Here is a 16,423-nt window from a genome sequence, read left to right as displayed (position 1 = left end):
TCAGAGTGATTGTCGTTTAAGGGAGGGGTGATGTAACGGGGTGTATCGTTACATGAAATTAACACTAAAAGGTTGTTAATTAATATTATCCAAAAGGTAGATAATATTTGGAGGAAATTACTTTAAATAGTAATTTCCTGAATTCTTATCCATAAATAGGTATAGACCATTATGTCTATTTATTCCGCAGACTAATCAGCTGTAGAAGTAATCAAAGAGAGTTACGAGATAAGATAGATAAGAATTCATTTACATGTTTAGTATTAGTTTATAGTTAAGTCAGCATTTACAATGATAGATTAACAAGACACTTAACTATATTTATACAGTTTTCATTTTACACTCTTAAGCTAACTTGCCTTAAGAGAAGTCTTCCTCTATACGTACAGTGTACGTCACCTAACGAGATGCACCACTCACATCTGAAGCAGTGTGAAGTGGACTTGTACTGAAACAGTACAAGTCTCAGTGCCCCGTTACACTAGCCGTCTATCCTCCTAATGTGAATACACCCTTGTTTATCACATACACAAGGGTGGGTTACAATGTGAACCACACCCAAGTGGTGTGTCTACTTACTTCACTTAAGTAATTGACCATGCGCTTAAGTACACAAAGTTTACTTAACGGGGAATGTGTAACGTAAGGCAACTTTAGCCCATTACATCCGCAGCACATACACAAGGGGCGGGGGTTCACAATGTGAACCACACATAAATGGTGGGTCTAATTACTTCACTTAAGTAATCGACAATCCCCTTCAGTACACAAAGCGTACTTAACGGAGACTGTGTAACATTAGGGCAGCTTTGGCCCGTTACATCCGCAGCACTAGTGATATGGAGTGTTGGGAAGACCAGTTGCCGTATTTGACTTCTGCAAGCGTGAGGGCAAAGTTTCAAACACAGTTGCAAACACAGTTGCATTTAGACGTTTACTAAAATGGTCCGCTTTCGTCGCTATTTCCAATAGAGATCGTCCTTTCAAAAATATTTGAGCCTTCAGAAAACCACAAAATAAAGGACGTGCGAAACAAAGAAATATATATTTATTTAAATTTACATTGCTAGCTCCTAAGCTTCAACATGGTTGTTGGAATTGATAATATATATATCGATTGATACAATTTATCGTGGACTTAAAGTAAGCAAAAGCTGACAGTAGCGGGGCCCAGAAAAAGCCTTCACATTTTCGAAATTCTGTGCCCAGCGTCAATGTATTTCTAGAGTGGAGCACAACGACGAGAAGATTCATGGTACCAGATCTCGTAATGATGGATGGCAGACCCTGGGATGAAGAACTGCAAGGTAGACCTTCACGATTGTAAGAAAGTTTAAGAAAATTAAGGAAAGTGGACCACAAATATTACCGCTTACATAAAGGCTGTGTTTATAGTCATTACAAAAACATTATTGAGTCGTATTTATTCGTTTTGAACGGGGCCTTATTAATTTTGGAAGATAGCTTTTAGTTTGGTGACCAATACGAAAACATCACAAAATACAGTATCCTTCTTATCGGAAGGATTATATCAGACACATGTGCGCCAAAGCGCTTTTCAGATGGTGTCCTCATGGTGTTGCTGAACTTGCATCAGAAGCTGCCAACGAGTAGACCCGAGCGATACAAGGACTCCTATTACTCGAATACAAAGCTGGAGACTGCGTTACTTAATCGTTTTTACTTTCCAAATGGTTTTGCATGCCCCAAGCTCACAAATTAAAACACACACATTGCGTTTGCAAATTGATCTACATCATGAACGAATGTACAGTATAGGATATTTTTACAGTGCGAAAAAAATATGTCCTTGCAGCGACGATACTTCCTGCACGGCAAATGGCTCAGAGACGGCTAGTCCGATCGCGAGCGACATCTTTCGGAATTCAAAGGCCGATGGGCTCACTTTGAACCCGACGACGAACATGCGTGGTAGCATCCTAAGAAAATTAGAGATACATAAACAAGTCCATTTTACATTTTGCCCGATATGCGTTACAAATCTCACAACCCACGATAGAGGATTTTAAATTGGCACCCTTTAAGAAAGTCAGACCTGTCTGATTTTTTTAGTTCACTTACGGTCAGGACCGCAAGTGAACTCTCTCCCTCTGATATACAATGCATACCGAGATTCTTTACTTACCCTTGTTAAAGTAGAGGTGCGTCTTTGATGGGCTGTGTCGCACGCACACTTCGAAAATGAATGCGCCACGAAGCCACATGGAAATAGGTCAACCTTTTCGTATGAAAATAAAATCGATAGAGCAGATGACTTTGTGACGAGTGCCACAGCAAGAAAATTCATGACAATCCAGATGCTTAGGATCGATAGATTTGAAGCGGTGAAGCGGCAGTCTCAATCAAATCAAGTCGCGTCGCGTAGTGAGGACTGTTAATCTCAGTTCTCATATAAAGCAGCCACTCGTTGGTGTTCTAGATTTTAGATAGAAACACCCAAAGAAGTGACGCCATAGAAAAGGCACAACCCACTACACTTGGGATGGCTTCTTTTTGACAGCATGGCCAGTCTGCTCGCTATCGTATTTAGCGTCTACTATTCTAAAAATTCTTGCTCAAAAATAGAAAGGCAGTGCGCGAGTCGGAGTAAAAAGCTCATTTGCTGGTCTGTCGGAATCTTTTGCTTGTCTCATTTCTTGTGAAATTATTTGCTAGTTACAAAAATCTGTTAGTAGATTTGACTTCTAAATAAAATGACAATTTTATCGGCTTTTTTATTATTTCCTGTGCTCAATTTTAAATTATAGTTGCAATGAAGACAAGCCTTTACGCCACAAAGACGGACAGGACTGTGTGAAAGCTTCGTGTGGATGCGCCGGATATATATTGGTCCGAATATGATTACCAAAAACGACGAGAAACCGTTCCCCTTCGGGAATCAAATCCGGATGTGAGCTATGAAGGGTAATGTTATAAACAGAACCAATTTATGCAAAAACGGGTAACAGTGTTAAATTAATTAATGTCAGAAACGACAAAAGTACAGAGATTTGTTATCGCTTTTTACTTGTAAATTTGTTGTAATTTACACTCTTTTAGAAAACGTAAGAGCAGCAGAAGTTGGGTTGTAAAGCCTCCTAATCCCCTATTCGCTCTTTTTGTACTGGGTCCGCTTCTGAGCACGAGAATTTACACGAACTTCAAGCCTCATCTTCCGAAGAGCTCCAGTACTGATTCCTTGCCTTCGTGCCTGCACCATCGAAATCCAGCCGATCGTATAGAATCCTCACTTTTCAATTGTTCGTGATCGTCATACTTTGGAATGGTTTCTCCCGTTTTCGGATTCACGTTTGCCATTCTCGCAGCGCTAAGCACCGGCGAAATGGACCAGTGTGAGCCGACCGATCCCACTGTTGCCTCGGGAGTCCCCGGCAATACCATGCTTTACCACCGAGGGCCATGCCCAGCTCTCAATACGCTCGCGAATTGTGGATACTTAAACTATTCCGGCCAAAGCCTCACGAGAGAAAGCATTAATCGTGCCATTGTTGACGTCTTTAACCAAGATATAGCCATTGTCACCGCTCTAACAGCATCTTTAAAGGAACCTATCTCGCTAAGTGATCTATCCAGAAGGGCACTTGGAGAGCACGACGGTTCTCTTGTTCACTTAAACAGTTGTTTGGGTATAGATCCCATGTTTGCGGACAAAGATTTGTTCACCGACCTCATCAATCGTGGTCAAGGCGATAAGCTGTGTGCGAAAGATCTGGGGGAGGCTTATCTCAATCGTCGTACGACTGCTCAATGTTACGGTACCCCTCCAATTACAGAACAAGAGATTGCGCAGTCGTACGCACAAGGATCTGGTATTCTCACCACATTTGGTACTGGAGAATGCATAAGTAAAGCCCATGCAACAGCTTTTCTTCTCAATGAAGTCATTCCTTCAGGTTGGACAAAGCGTTCGACCCCGGTCACCGCCGATGCGGCTAGTAAAGTCGCTTCCGAAATTAAAAGAGCCGCTGAGATGCGACAATGAAGGTGACAAGAGCTTTGACTAGCCTCCATCAATCAAGTTCAAAGTCTACAATGAGAGTAAAGATACGGAATAGATAGACAGCTAGTACATCAAAGAAGTCTAATCGATTCAATACGAGCTGGAGGTTGCATTAATTAATTTCACTTAGTAGTAGTATTGGATGGAGTAATGTTGCACCTTTCCACCTATTGTATCTCGAATAGCTAACCTTTTGCGGTCATATCGAACGTAGAATCGAGCGTAAATTATCGGAATCTTCAAAATTGGTGTCGAGCGTCGCATTGCTTCTAGATGTTGCAGTTCGTCTAAACCCAATTTTTTGGCAATTTTTAAGAAATTGTCCTACTTCTCGCACATTTTCTTTTAGAGCTCCGATTTAAACGGTACAAACAGACGCTTCAACCTGTAGCGGAGCTACCTCGCTCCTGAAGTCAGAGACTTATAGACTCAGAGAGTCTCTCAGTTCTATAGAACTAATGCCTTTATTAACTGAGTGAGTTGTACAAGGTCGTAGAAGCTTAATGAATCCTAGTTCAAGGGATTCAGGGGTTTGCAGAACCAAGTGGCAACTAGGGCCCTAGAGTATATACCTTTAAATTGCTTCTATCTCCGACAGATCACCTGGCCGTTACGTCACAAGGTCGTTACTACGACGAGAAAGTTCAATCATCAGATCTCAATGTCAGCCACAGCTGGGTTGACCGCAGCGGGACTCGATCCCTGGCCTAAGAAAGGCATTTAACGCTTTAAGATCAAAAGGGATACTGCGCTTTATTTAATTCTTTAATCTAAAACGTAACCCTCGCTAATTTTAAAATAGATTTTGGCCACCACATTGATCTGGCGGCGACCACATTTGTTACTCATAATAATTGGGATTCAAGTAATTCTCTATTTTAGAATATGATAAAAGGATATTTTACCAGTAAAGTGAATGTATCACAACAACAATTCTCCAACTGATGTATGCCCCATTACATTCCCCCCCCCATCAGGCTGTTGACCCTGAGTGACAACATTCGCTTCATTTCCTCTTTGACGTTGGAACCTAAACAGCTAACCATTCGTTTTTTTTCTTTCCTTTGTCTCATGACAATCAAGCGTGAGTCACAGACTCTTAGCACCTTCCTCGACGATATAGGAACGGTGAACTATGAAAGTCATTCTCCATCAGAAGAGGAGGAGAAAGCGCGTCGTTCTTACACGCCTGCTATTCCGGATGAACGACGGCGGGCCCCGAATCCGTTCCCAGAACGTGGTGCCGCTGAAGTCTTAACTGCATTGAGCAGGGCACGGGATCCTGAGTCCGTCATCATTACGAATCCGCTCGATGAAGAGCAACAACGGGCAATCATCATAGAGGAACAAGCTCGTCGTCGAGCTGCCAGAGATAGCAAAAGCCAAATGCTTAAGCTCATAGTGAATATATATTCACTCCGCTTCGTGCGAACGAGCGTATCGAAGAAATAGCGGGTCACAGCTTGACCATCTGGATCTCCGGTGACCCGGCGAAGACGCCGGAGGAGATTGAGCGATACCTTACGCCAAAGGTTGTGACGTGAAGTCAGTATCTGACATGCTTACGTGATTAAGCCCGTGGGGCTTCGGTGACCTCCAGGGATATTCCGATCGTTTTATTTCTAAACGAAACAAGGAGTGAAAACGAAGTATCATTTTGAGAACTGAGTCCACCGGCCCGCCGCCTCTGTAATATTTGTAATCTCAGAGAGTCTGCGGATGCGGCTTATGTTCGTTTGGAACGGAAGCTTCGCTTCGATTTCGCCAAGCTTAAGACCAAAGGCCAGTAGCGTTCGGCATTTATGCCACAAAACGAAAAAAAGTCTAGCCGATATTTCAGTGCTTTGGTTGACCGTACAACCATGAATCGAAGCCGCACTGAGGCTATACACCCAGCTTATCACACGTATAGTAGTGGGAGCGTTGTTTGACGCGAGTTGACCCTGAGCTTAAAAAGGTCAACGGCAAACGGGCAATCTTGCCGAAAAGATACCTCAAACTCCCAAGAGTTTTCAGAAGAGGAGTACCCTAGCCACTCAGAGCCTTCAGTTTCTCCACGTGAAACTGAAGGCTCCCCGCGCATCAAGTAGCGCGGGAGAGGGTCGAAACATCGGCGGAGCATTTGATACTCTAAAGCACGAGGTGCAATTTCTTTGTGAGATCCTTGCTCGGGTTGAGAGCTCCTTGGAGGCGATTCAGAATCGTCTTTCGCTGCTAGAGCGTCAGCAACCTCGTTTAGAAAGCCAGCTGGACATCCTGGGAGGATGCAGCAATCTGCGGAACGACCGGCTGTCTTGGCACAAGCGCCTTTAAGTTCACGTGGGAAGGGTCCTGATATGGCTTAAGCAAGCCGACGTAGTACACTGGGTGTATCTGCAGCTTGCTAGGACGATTTAGCGTGTAAGCTTGGCCCTCTTGGCATCGACCGTAATTGGTCCAATAAAGCGCGTTCGCAAGTTGGTCTTGAAGACCACGAAAACCAAGTTAGTAGATAGTTTTTTTAGCGTTTAATAAAACGCGGACTCCGACCATATAAGGATTAATACAGCTTCTGCCTTTGGCATCTGCTTGTTCTTTTTGATTGTCTTGGCTATCAGCTATTGTATCCGTTACATGTCTTGAGACACTAAATTGCATCGCGAGAAACTCGCTTACTTGTTTCCGAATGGTAACAGGGATGCTATCAGCAAGCCTTGTGGCTAAATAAACCCACCAAGCCCTGAGCCACGCAGTGGAATCGTTAACGGAACGTGTGGGTAGGTGGGACCATTGGCATTGAACGGATTATAGCCTGTAGAGGCATGGACAGCGTTATTCAACGCAAATTTACCACTGGGAGCATTGAGCTCCAGCGCTTTCGCGTCTGAGCACACACAGTACGTAAAACGTCTTCAATGACGCGATTGACACATTCAGTTTGACCATGGGTATGCGGATGGTCCACGGTAGACATGTCCAATCTGGTTCAATCACTCGAAAAATTGATTTCCAGAATTTACCCGATAAACGGGTTCCGATCAAAGACAATTGCGCTAGCAAACCGTGTTGTCCAAACACGCGATCGATGTTCAGCCTTGCTGTACCTTCACCATCAATGGAATCTGGCACAGCCGCTGAGTGACATTTTGCTCAATCGGTTAACAAAGACCACTATGCCAGAGTTCCCGGCCGAATCTTTCTGTAGACCAAAAACATAATCCATACTAATGGACTCCCATCACCCTATGAGCACGGTGGACTTGCCAGTGGCGCAGCAGCATGCACCGAGGCTTTAACTCGTTGGCAAGTTTCGCATGTGCGAACGTAAGTGCTGACCCATTTATAAAGTTTGGGCCACCAGTAAATCTGGCTTACAGAGCCGTAGGTCTTTCTCTACCGAGGAGACCACCAAGGACAGTATCGTGTGTCGCATAGAGGATTCGGTACTTCAAATCCTCATCATGAGGAGTAACGACGCGCGGAGGGTCCGCGATGTCTGCGCAATAAAGCAAAAGGTTGTTATCGATAAAAATCGATGTAACCTTGCGCACAAAACGCGTCGGTTATTTAATATTTGAATCCGAGTTCCTTTAAGCTCGTAGCAAAGCTACACACTGTTCATCCTTGGCGTAAGCCGAACGGATTAATTCACGAATAGGTGACATGATAGTCGTTAAATGAGAGAGCTAATAATCCGGCCTGCGTGATAGCGCATCGGCCAAAGCATTCCGCTTGCCGGGCTTATACTTCACCTCGAAGTTGTAATTGGCGAAAGAGGATAGCAATCGGGCCATTCTCTGTGAGAGATGGGGCGACTTAGTCGCCGTGCGTGATGACGCGTGATCTGTACATATCACAAAGATGTATTTAAAAAAATCCTTTATGTTTTTGGATACCAATTATATTAAAACCTAAGTAAATAATTAATGATAATGTAAAGGTAACGATTGAATGATATTTATTAAAAATAAGATTAACATTGTAAATAAGTTTAATTTTAAAAATAATATTTCTGAACTAACATTATTTTGTTAGATTCATTAATTAAAAATAATTATTAGAATAAATTTGAAAATTTATTTTGAAAAGTGAATGTCCTGTAAAATAATAATTATTACTCTTATAGAAAGATTGATGAACTCTGAATTTGACGAGAGCATACTTCATCGCAAGTAACGCTTTGTCATGAACTGGGTAGTTCTCTTCCGCAGCTTTTAGCAGTCTAGACTCGAACGCAATAACACGTTCACGCCTATCAACATCGGTTTGTAACAGAACACTGCCAATGGCAAAGTTCGATGCGTCACAGACGACAATGAAAGGCCAATTTGGATTTGGCAGTGCCAGGACCGGGGCATGGATAAGACTAATCTTAACTGCTCGAAAAACAGTATGTGTTCTGTGCTAGTCCAGCACTCTTCTGTATCGTTTTTAAGGTAATTAGATAATGGCCTAGCCATATCAGCGTAATTTTCGCTATATTTGTGTAAATAATGGCGAGACCTAACCACTTACGCAAATAATTCCTGCCTTTATCAAAAATCTGGTACAGTGCGGGAAAACGTCGATACCCAGAAGGTGCGAAGCGCCTTACTAGGGAAGACCTAGGCTCTTTTGAACCTGTAGGAGGTGAGAGTAGTCAGGACCTAGCCCCAAGGTAGCTCGGTGCGCATGGCACGGGGCATGAGTACAAGCCTGGCTTGTAAATCACTCAAGCGACTGTGATGGGCTTCGATAAGCCATGGTCAATTTTAATTGATTCAGGAGCGTTTTGCAATTATGCTCGATGTATTTCCTTTAAAAGGCAGTCAACAATACGTTGAGGTGCTTAAAGCGCATAGAAGTGATACAATCACTGTTCGCTTAGCGACTGGGACTCGTGTCACTGTTCCCAAAGTTTTAGTTGAAGTTAGGTATAAAGTTTCTGGACTTTGACAGTATGGAACGCTGTCTCGTCCTCAATTTGGACTCGAGGTATGATCTCATCCTTGGTATGGCCTGTCTTGAACGCCATGAGCCATGGATCGACTGGAGGTCTAAGACCTTAGGCACCACGCGCAATATTCCCAGCAAAGTTTTGGAGAGTCATATCCCACCTTTGCTAGATAACAAAAGCGCTATTGGCGCGGATTGTTGACTGAGTCTGTCAAGTGATATAGACATTGGAATGCCTGAGTTAATAATTTTCAATGTTGAAAACATTAATTCTGAGCCCGACTCACAAAAAGGAAGTGGAACGACACGTACTCCATCGAGTGACACTCGTTGTAATAACGATTCACTGAATGCTTAAAACATTGTTGGCGTAAGGTCGAGTCATCAAGGAATTAATATCCCTGAAATACGTTGAGTGGCACATCTAAGTCTACCGAGTGTGGTCGGCCAAGGTGGCACCATACTGAGTGTCAGTAGTGACACTATTGGCGGGCATTTTGGGTCAAACCGTTCTAATGCACGTGAGCGACACGTAATGTTCGCTGGTAAAGGAAGTTGTGTAACCTAACTCCTTGTCGGATGTCAAATTAGACACCATGTCTGGAATAGAACTTTTACAGGCTGGAAAATTCGGGAACGTGAATGTCCCGGCCTCGAAGAGGCGTATTGGCTCTACTCTAAGACAGGGGAGACGCGAAGTATTTATTCCCTCACAAAATGATACGTGTGAGCAATTACACGCGCTTGTAAATGGTATAACCGGTAACATTGAGGGATAAGTTAGCCTTGCGGCAATCCCTTCGTTACATGCTCTTTGAGAGCTAGACGAAATGTCACTCGATGAGTGCGGCCGAGCCTTAAAGGCTGGCGACTAATCTAAGGTGGTGGTCGTTCGACCCCTGATTGAGTTAAACTCATCGTCACTTCTGGACAAAGCTGTCCTGGATGCCACAAAAGCTGCACTAGGTGCGCGTAGTGGGTCACCGATCCTTAAAGATCCTACAGATCCAAATTATTCCTTGATTATGGAATTCCAAGATGTGGTATATACCAATCCATCATCTGTTTTTCCTCGGATAGAGGTGTCCTTCACAAAATTGACTTGGTTCCGGGAACCAAATACTGTGTCACACGACAGTGGCCTGTACCAAAGGAACATTTGACGTCATTCACGATTTTTTTCGTGCTCAGATGAGGCTAGACGGTATGTGAGAGTAAATTTACCAATTCGACACCGACAATTTGTGTCAGAAAGCCAAATGATAAATAGCGCGTTGTGTATGCTTATATAGGCTTCTACTGCTACCAAACCAGCACAGGCGTCAATTTCTAGAAAAGTTGTTCTTCAGAATAGCATGGTGGGGTGTACGATGTAAGTGCTCTCGACTTAGACGATGGTCAGTATCAGCTGCTCCTGTGAGCTAGCGACGTTCCGCTTACAGCGGTAAGCACCCGATTTGGTATGCCGTGGGAGTGGCTGGTAATGCCCCCAGGACTATCATATGCATCGGCTATTCAAATTGTCTAGTGCAGCAATTGCTCCGTCCTCACCGCGGTTATACATAAACTTATTTTGATAACAGTTTGTCCATATTTGTGCGGAGCAGGGTTCGTCGGACGTGGATAACCATATATGTCATTTGCGAGCAGTGCTCAAGTGCATGTCCACAAATAGTTTTTATGCCAATGCATCTAAATGCATTTTGGCGCAGAAGAATTTCCTTACTTAGGGTGCTTCATTAGGAAGCGAGCCCTCAGAGTGAATGCCGCCGAGGTACAAGCCATAGTAGATTGGCCGGTTCCTGAAAAACAAAAAGATTAGCTTAAGTTTTAGGTCTCGCCAATTATTTGCACAAATATAGCGAAAATTTACGCTGATATGGCTAGGCCATTATCTAATTACCTTAAAAACGATACAGAAGAGTGCTGGACTAGCACAGAACACATACTGTTTTTCGAGCAGTTAAGATTAGTCTTATCCATGCCCCGGTCCTGGCACTGCCAAATCCAAATTGGCCTTTCATTGTCGTCTGTGACGCATCGAACTTTGCCATTGGCAGTGTTCTGTTACAAACCGATGTTGATAGGCGTGAACGTGTTATTGCGTTCGAGTCTAGACTGCTAAAAGCTGCGGAAGAGAACTACCCAGTTCATGACAAAGCGTTACTTGCGATGAAGTATGCTCTCGTCAAATTCAGAGTTCATCAATCTTTCTATAAGAGTAATAATTATTATTTTACAGGACATTCACTTTTCAAAATAAATTTTCATATTTATTAAAATAATTATTTTTAGTTAATGAATCTAACAAAATAATGTTAGTTCAGAAATATTATTTTTAAAATTAAACTTATTTACAATGTTAATCTTATTTTTTAATAAATATCATTCATTCGTTACCTTTACATTATCATTAATTATTTACTTAGTTTTAATATAATTGGTATCCAAAAACATAAAGGATTTTTTTAAATACATCTTTGTGATATATACAGATCACGCGTCATCACGCACGGCGACTAAGTCGCCCCATCTCTCACAGAGAATGGCCCGATTGCTATCCTCTTTCGCCAATTACAACTTCGAGGTGAAGTATAAGCCCGGCAAGCGGAATGTTTTGGCCGATGCGTTATCACGCAGGCCGGATTATTAGCTCTCTCATTTAAAGACTATCATGCCACGTATTCGTGAATTAATCCGTTCGGCTTACGCCAAGGATGAACAGTGTGTAGCTTTGCTACGAGCTTAAAAGAACTCGGATTAAAATATTAAATAACCGACGCGTTTGCGCGCAAGGTTACATCGATTTTTATCGATAACAACCTTTTGCTTTATTGCGCAGACATCGCGGACCCTCCGCGCGTCGTTACTCCTCATGATGAGGATTTGAAGTACCGAATCCTCTATGCGACACACGATACTGTCCTTGGTGGTCTCCTCGGTAGAGAAAGACCTACGGCTCTGTAAGCCAGATTTACTGGTGGCCCAAACTTTATAAATGGGTCAGCACTTACGTTCGCACATGCGAAACTTGCCAACGAGTTAAAGCCTCGGTGCATGCTGCTGCGCCACTGGCAAGTCCACCGTACTCATAGGGTGATGGGAGTCCATTAGTATGGATTATGTTTTTGGTCTACAGAAAGATTCGGCCGGGAACTCTGGCATAGTGGTCTTTGTTAACCGATTGAGCAAAATGTCACTCAGCGGCTGTGCCAGATTCCATTGATGGTGAAGGTACAGCAAGGCTGAACATCGATCGCGTGTTTAGACAACACGGTTTGCTAGCGCAATTGTCTTTGATCGGAACCCGTTTATCGGGTAAATTCTGGAAATCAATTTTCCGAGTGATTGAACCAGATTGGACATGTCCACCGCGGACCATCCGCATACCCATGGTCAAACTGAATGTGTCAATCGCGTCATTGAAGACGTTTTACGTACTGTGTGTGCTCAGACGCCAAAGCGCTGGAGCTCAATGCTCCCAGTGGTAAATTTGCGTTGAATAACGCTGTCCATGCCTCTACAGGCTATAATCCGTTCAATGCCAATGGTCCCACCTACCCACACGTTCCGTTAACGATTCCACTGCGTGGCTCAGGGCTTGGTGGGTTTATTTAGCCACAAGGCTTGCTGATAGCATCCCAGTTACCATTCGGAAACAAGTAAGCGAGTTTCTCGCGATGCAATTTAGTGTCTCAAGACATGTAACGGATACAATAGCTGATAGCCAAGACAATCAAAAAGAACAAGCAGATGCCAAAGGCAGAAGCTGTATTAATCCTTATATGGTCGGAGACCGCGTTTTATTAAACGCTAAAAAAATTATCTACTAACTTGGTTTTCGTGGTCTTCAAGACCAACTTGCGTACGCGCTTTATTGGACCAATTACGGTCAATGCCAAGAGGGCCAAGCTTACACGCTAATTCGTCCTAGCAAGCTGCAGATACACCCAGTGTACTACGTCGGCTTGCTTAATCCATATCAGGACCCTTCCCACGTGAACTTAAAGGCGCTTGCGCCAAGACAGCCGGTCGTTCCGCAGATTGCTGCATCCTCCCAGGATGTCCAGCTGGCTTTCTAAACGAGGTTGCTGACGCTCTAGCAGCGAAAGACGATTCTGAATCGCCTCCAAGGAGCTCTCAACCCGAGCAAGGACCTCACAAAGAAATTGCACCTCGTGCTTTAGAGTATCAAATGCTCCGCCGATGTTTCGACCCTCTCTCGCGCTACTTGATGCGCGGGGAGCCTTCAGTTTCACGTGGAGAAACTGAAGGCTCTGAGTGGCTAGGGTACTCCTCTTCTGAAAACTCTTGGGAGTTTGAGGTATCTCTTCGGCAAGATTGCCCGTTTGCCGTTGACCTTTTTAAGCTCAGGGTCAACTCGCGTCAAACAACGCTCCCACTACTATACGTGTGATTAGCTGGGTGTATAGCCTCAGCGCGGCTTCGATTCATGGTTGTACGGTCAACCAAAGCACTGAAATATCGGCTAGACTTTTTTTCGTTTTGTGGCATAAATGCCGAACGCTACTGGCCTTTGGTCTTAAGCTTGGCGAAATCGAAGCGAAGCTTCCGTTCCAAACGAACATAAGCCGCATCCGCAGACTCTCTGAGATTACAAATATTACAGAGGCGGCGGGCCGGTGGACTCAGTTCTCAAAATGATACTTCGTTTTCACTCCTTGTTTCGTTTAAAAATAAAACGATCGGAATTTCCCTGGAGGTCACCGAAGCCCCACGGGCTTAATCACGTAAGCATGTCAGATACTGACTTCACGTCACAACCTTTGGCGTAAGGTATCGCTCAATCTCCTCCGGCGTCTTCGCCGGGTCACCGGAGATCCAGATGGTCAAGCTGTGACCCGCTATTTCTTCGATACGCTCGTTCGCACGAAGCGGAGTGAATATATATTCACTATGAGCTTAAGCATTTGGCTTTTGCTATCTCTGGCAGCTCGACGACGAGCTTGTTCCTCTATGATGATTGCCCGTTGTTGCTCTTCATCGAGCGGATTCGTAATGATGACGGACTCAGGATCCCGTGCCCTGCTCAATGCAGTTAAGACTTCAGCGGCACCACGTTCTGGGAACGGATTCGGGGCCCGCCGTCGTTCATCCGGAATAGCAGGCGTGTAAGAACGACGCGCTTTCTCCTCCTCTTCTGATGGAGAATGACTTTCATAGTTCACCGTTCCTATATCGTCGAGGAAGGTGCTAAGAGTCTGTGACTCACGCTTGATTGTCATGAGACAAAGGAAAGAAAAAAACGAATGGTTAGCTGTTTAGGTTCCAACGTCAAAGAGGAAATGAAGCGAATGTTGTCACTCAGGGTCAACAGCCTGATGGGGGGGGGAATGTAATGGGGCATACATCAGTTGGGAATTGTTGTTGTGATACATTCACTTTACTGGTAAAATGTCCTTTTATCATATTCTAAAATAGAGAATTACTTGAATCCCAATTATTATGAGTAACAAATGTGGTCGCCGCCAGATCAATGTGGTGGCCAAAATCTATTTTAAAATTAGCGAGGGTTACGTTTTAGATTAAAGAATTAAATAAAGCGCAGTATCCCTTTTGATCTTAAAGCGTTAAATGCCTTTCTTAGGCCAGGGATCGAGTCCCGCTGCGGTCAACCCAGCTGTGACTGACATTGAGATCTGATGATTGAACTTTCTCGTCGTAGTAACGACCTTGTGACGTAACGGCCAGGTGATCTGTCGGAGATAGAAGCAATTTAAAGGTATATACTCTCGGGCCCTAGTTGCCACTTGGTTCTGCAAACCCCTGAATCCCGTGAACTAGGATTCATTAAGTTCTACGACCTTGTACAACTCGCTCAGTTATTAAAGGCATTAGTTCTATAGAACTGAGAGACTCTCTGAGTCTATAAGTCTCTGACTTCAGGAGCGAGGTAGCTCCGCTACAGGTTGAAGCGTCTGTTTGTACCGCTTAAATCGGAGCTCGACAGTTGTTCCTGTTGAATGTATCTTACGTCGAGCCAATAATATAGCCACACTATCGACCAATCCAATTGGCTTACATTGATTAAGCCACTTGGAGGTGTTGCAATTAGTCAAAACATCTGTGGCACTAGTCGCACACTCTAAAAGAAAATGTGCGAGGAGTGGGACAATTTCTTAAAAATTGCCGATAAATTGGGTTTAAACGAACTGCAACATCTAGAAGCAGCTACCAGTCCAATGCGACGCTCGACACCAGTCTGAAGATTCCGATAATCTACGCTGGAGTCTACGTTCGATATGACCGCAAAAGTTTAGCTATTCGAGATACAATATGTGGAAAGGTGCAACATTACTCCTTCCAATATTACTACTACGTGAAATTAATTAATGCAACCTCCAGCTCGTATTGAATCGATAAAACTTCTTTGATGTACTAGCTGTCTATCTATTCCGTATCTTTACTCACATTGTAGACTTTGAACTTGATTGATGGAGGCTAGTCGAAGCTCTTGTCACCTTCATTGTCGCATCTCAGTGGCTTATTTAATTTCGGGGTCGGTAGCATGACCGCACAAGAACTCAGGGTGAATACCCAGCACATCGTGGAGTTAGATCCCGACGGATGTGCACAAGCACAGGCAGCGCCGAAGTTCGACCCCTCAAATAAGTTGAATGGTACGAAACAAGGATGCTTGCTTAGAAAGCAATATCCAAGAAACATCCAACGCCTGTTTATAAGAGACAGTACGAAAGTCCCTGATCGACTGGAGATTCGATCGTAGACGATCTCGTTGCGGTAGTGCAACCACAGCTCGAGGCAGTTGGGGGGGGCTACTCCTTGAATAAAAATTCCGGGAATAAGTCCTTAAAATCCAGTGGGAATATGTCCTCACAAACCTATGGTCAAAGGTATCCAGATACCCTTGGTAGTAAGTTACAAATAGATAATTGAGACAACAAATGTCTAAAGAAGAAACGGATCAAGTGTAGACGATTATATATTTGATCTGATAGTGCCTCCGAAGTTAAGTTCGGAGATAAATCAATTGCCAACGCTCAAAAAGAAACGGTTCTTGCGTGATCTTGTAGTGGCAATTCACGCAGATCTGCGTACTTGTCACAGATGCTCAGTGCATGGCGAATATTTGGTAGGCAATAGTATTTCATGAAAACTACCCGAATCTCAGCAGCTCATCGATGGAAGAAAGTGTTATCGATGAGAAGACTCGAATTAAACGTTTTTTTACGTCTCAATCCTGAGAGTCTTTGAAAAAAATCCTTCAAAAAGGATTTTATTGGAATTCAAAGTTAAATTTCCTGAATCCGTACCGTGCGAGTTGCCTAAGGATAAAGGCTTTCGACACGAAATCGATCTAATCCCAGGTTCGAAAAATTGTGTCATGAAGCAACGGCCAATGCATATTGAATAAGTAATAAGGACCGACAAATTCTTTGCCGAACGCTGAGCAACGGGCCATGTAAGGGAATCAAGTTCTCCACAAAGCTCTTCGACCTTCTGTGT

General features: G+C 43.7%; 1 protein-coding gene across 1 annotated transcript; it reads left to right on the top strand.

The window, feature by feature from the left end:
- Window positions 1-3,283: 3,283 nt before the first annotated feature.
- On the top strand, window positions 3,284-4,003 carry CCR75_003295 (uncharacterized protein; the record flags this gene model as incomplete). The annotated part of the gene is made up of 1 exon (XM_067961392.1): window positions 3,284-4,003. One exon carries the CDS (start codon window positions 3,284-3,286, stop codon window positions 4,001-4,003), a length of 720 nt encoding a protein of 239 aa, XP_067823590.1.
- Window positions 4,004-16,423: the final 12,420 nt, after the last annotated feature.

This window comes from Bremia lactucae, linkage group LG17 (assembly GCF_004359215.1).
Source record: "Bremia lactucae strain SF5 linkage group LG17, whole genome shotgun sequence".
In the NCBI taxonomy this organism is placed as follows: Eukaryota; Oomycota; class Peronosporomycetes; order Peronosporales; family Peronosporaceae; genus Bremia; species Bremia lactucae.
Note: the sequence above shows the minus strand (reverse complement) of the source record. Positions and strands in the feature narration are given on the sequence as shown.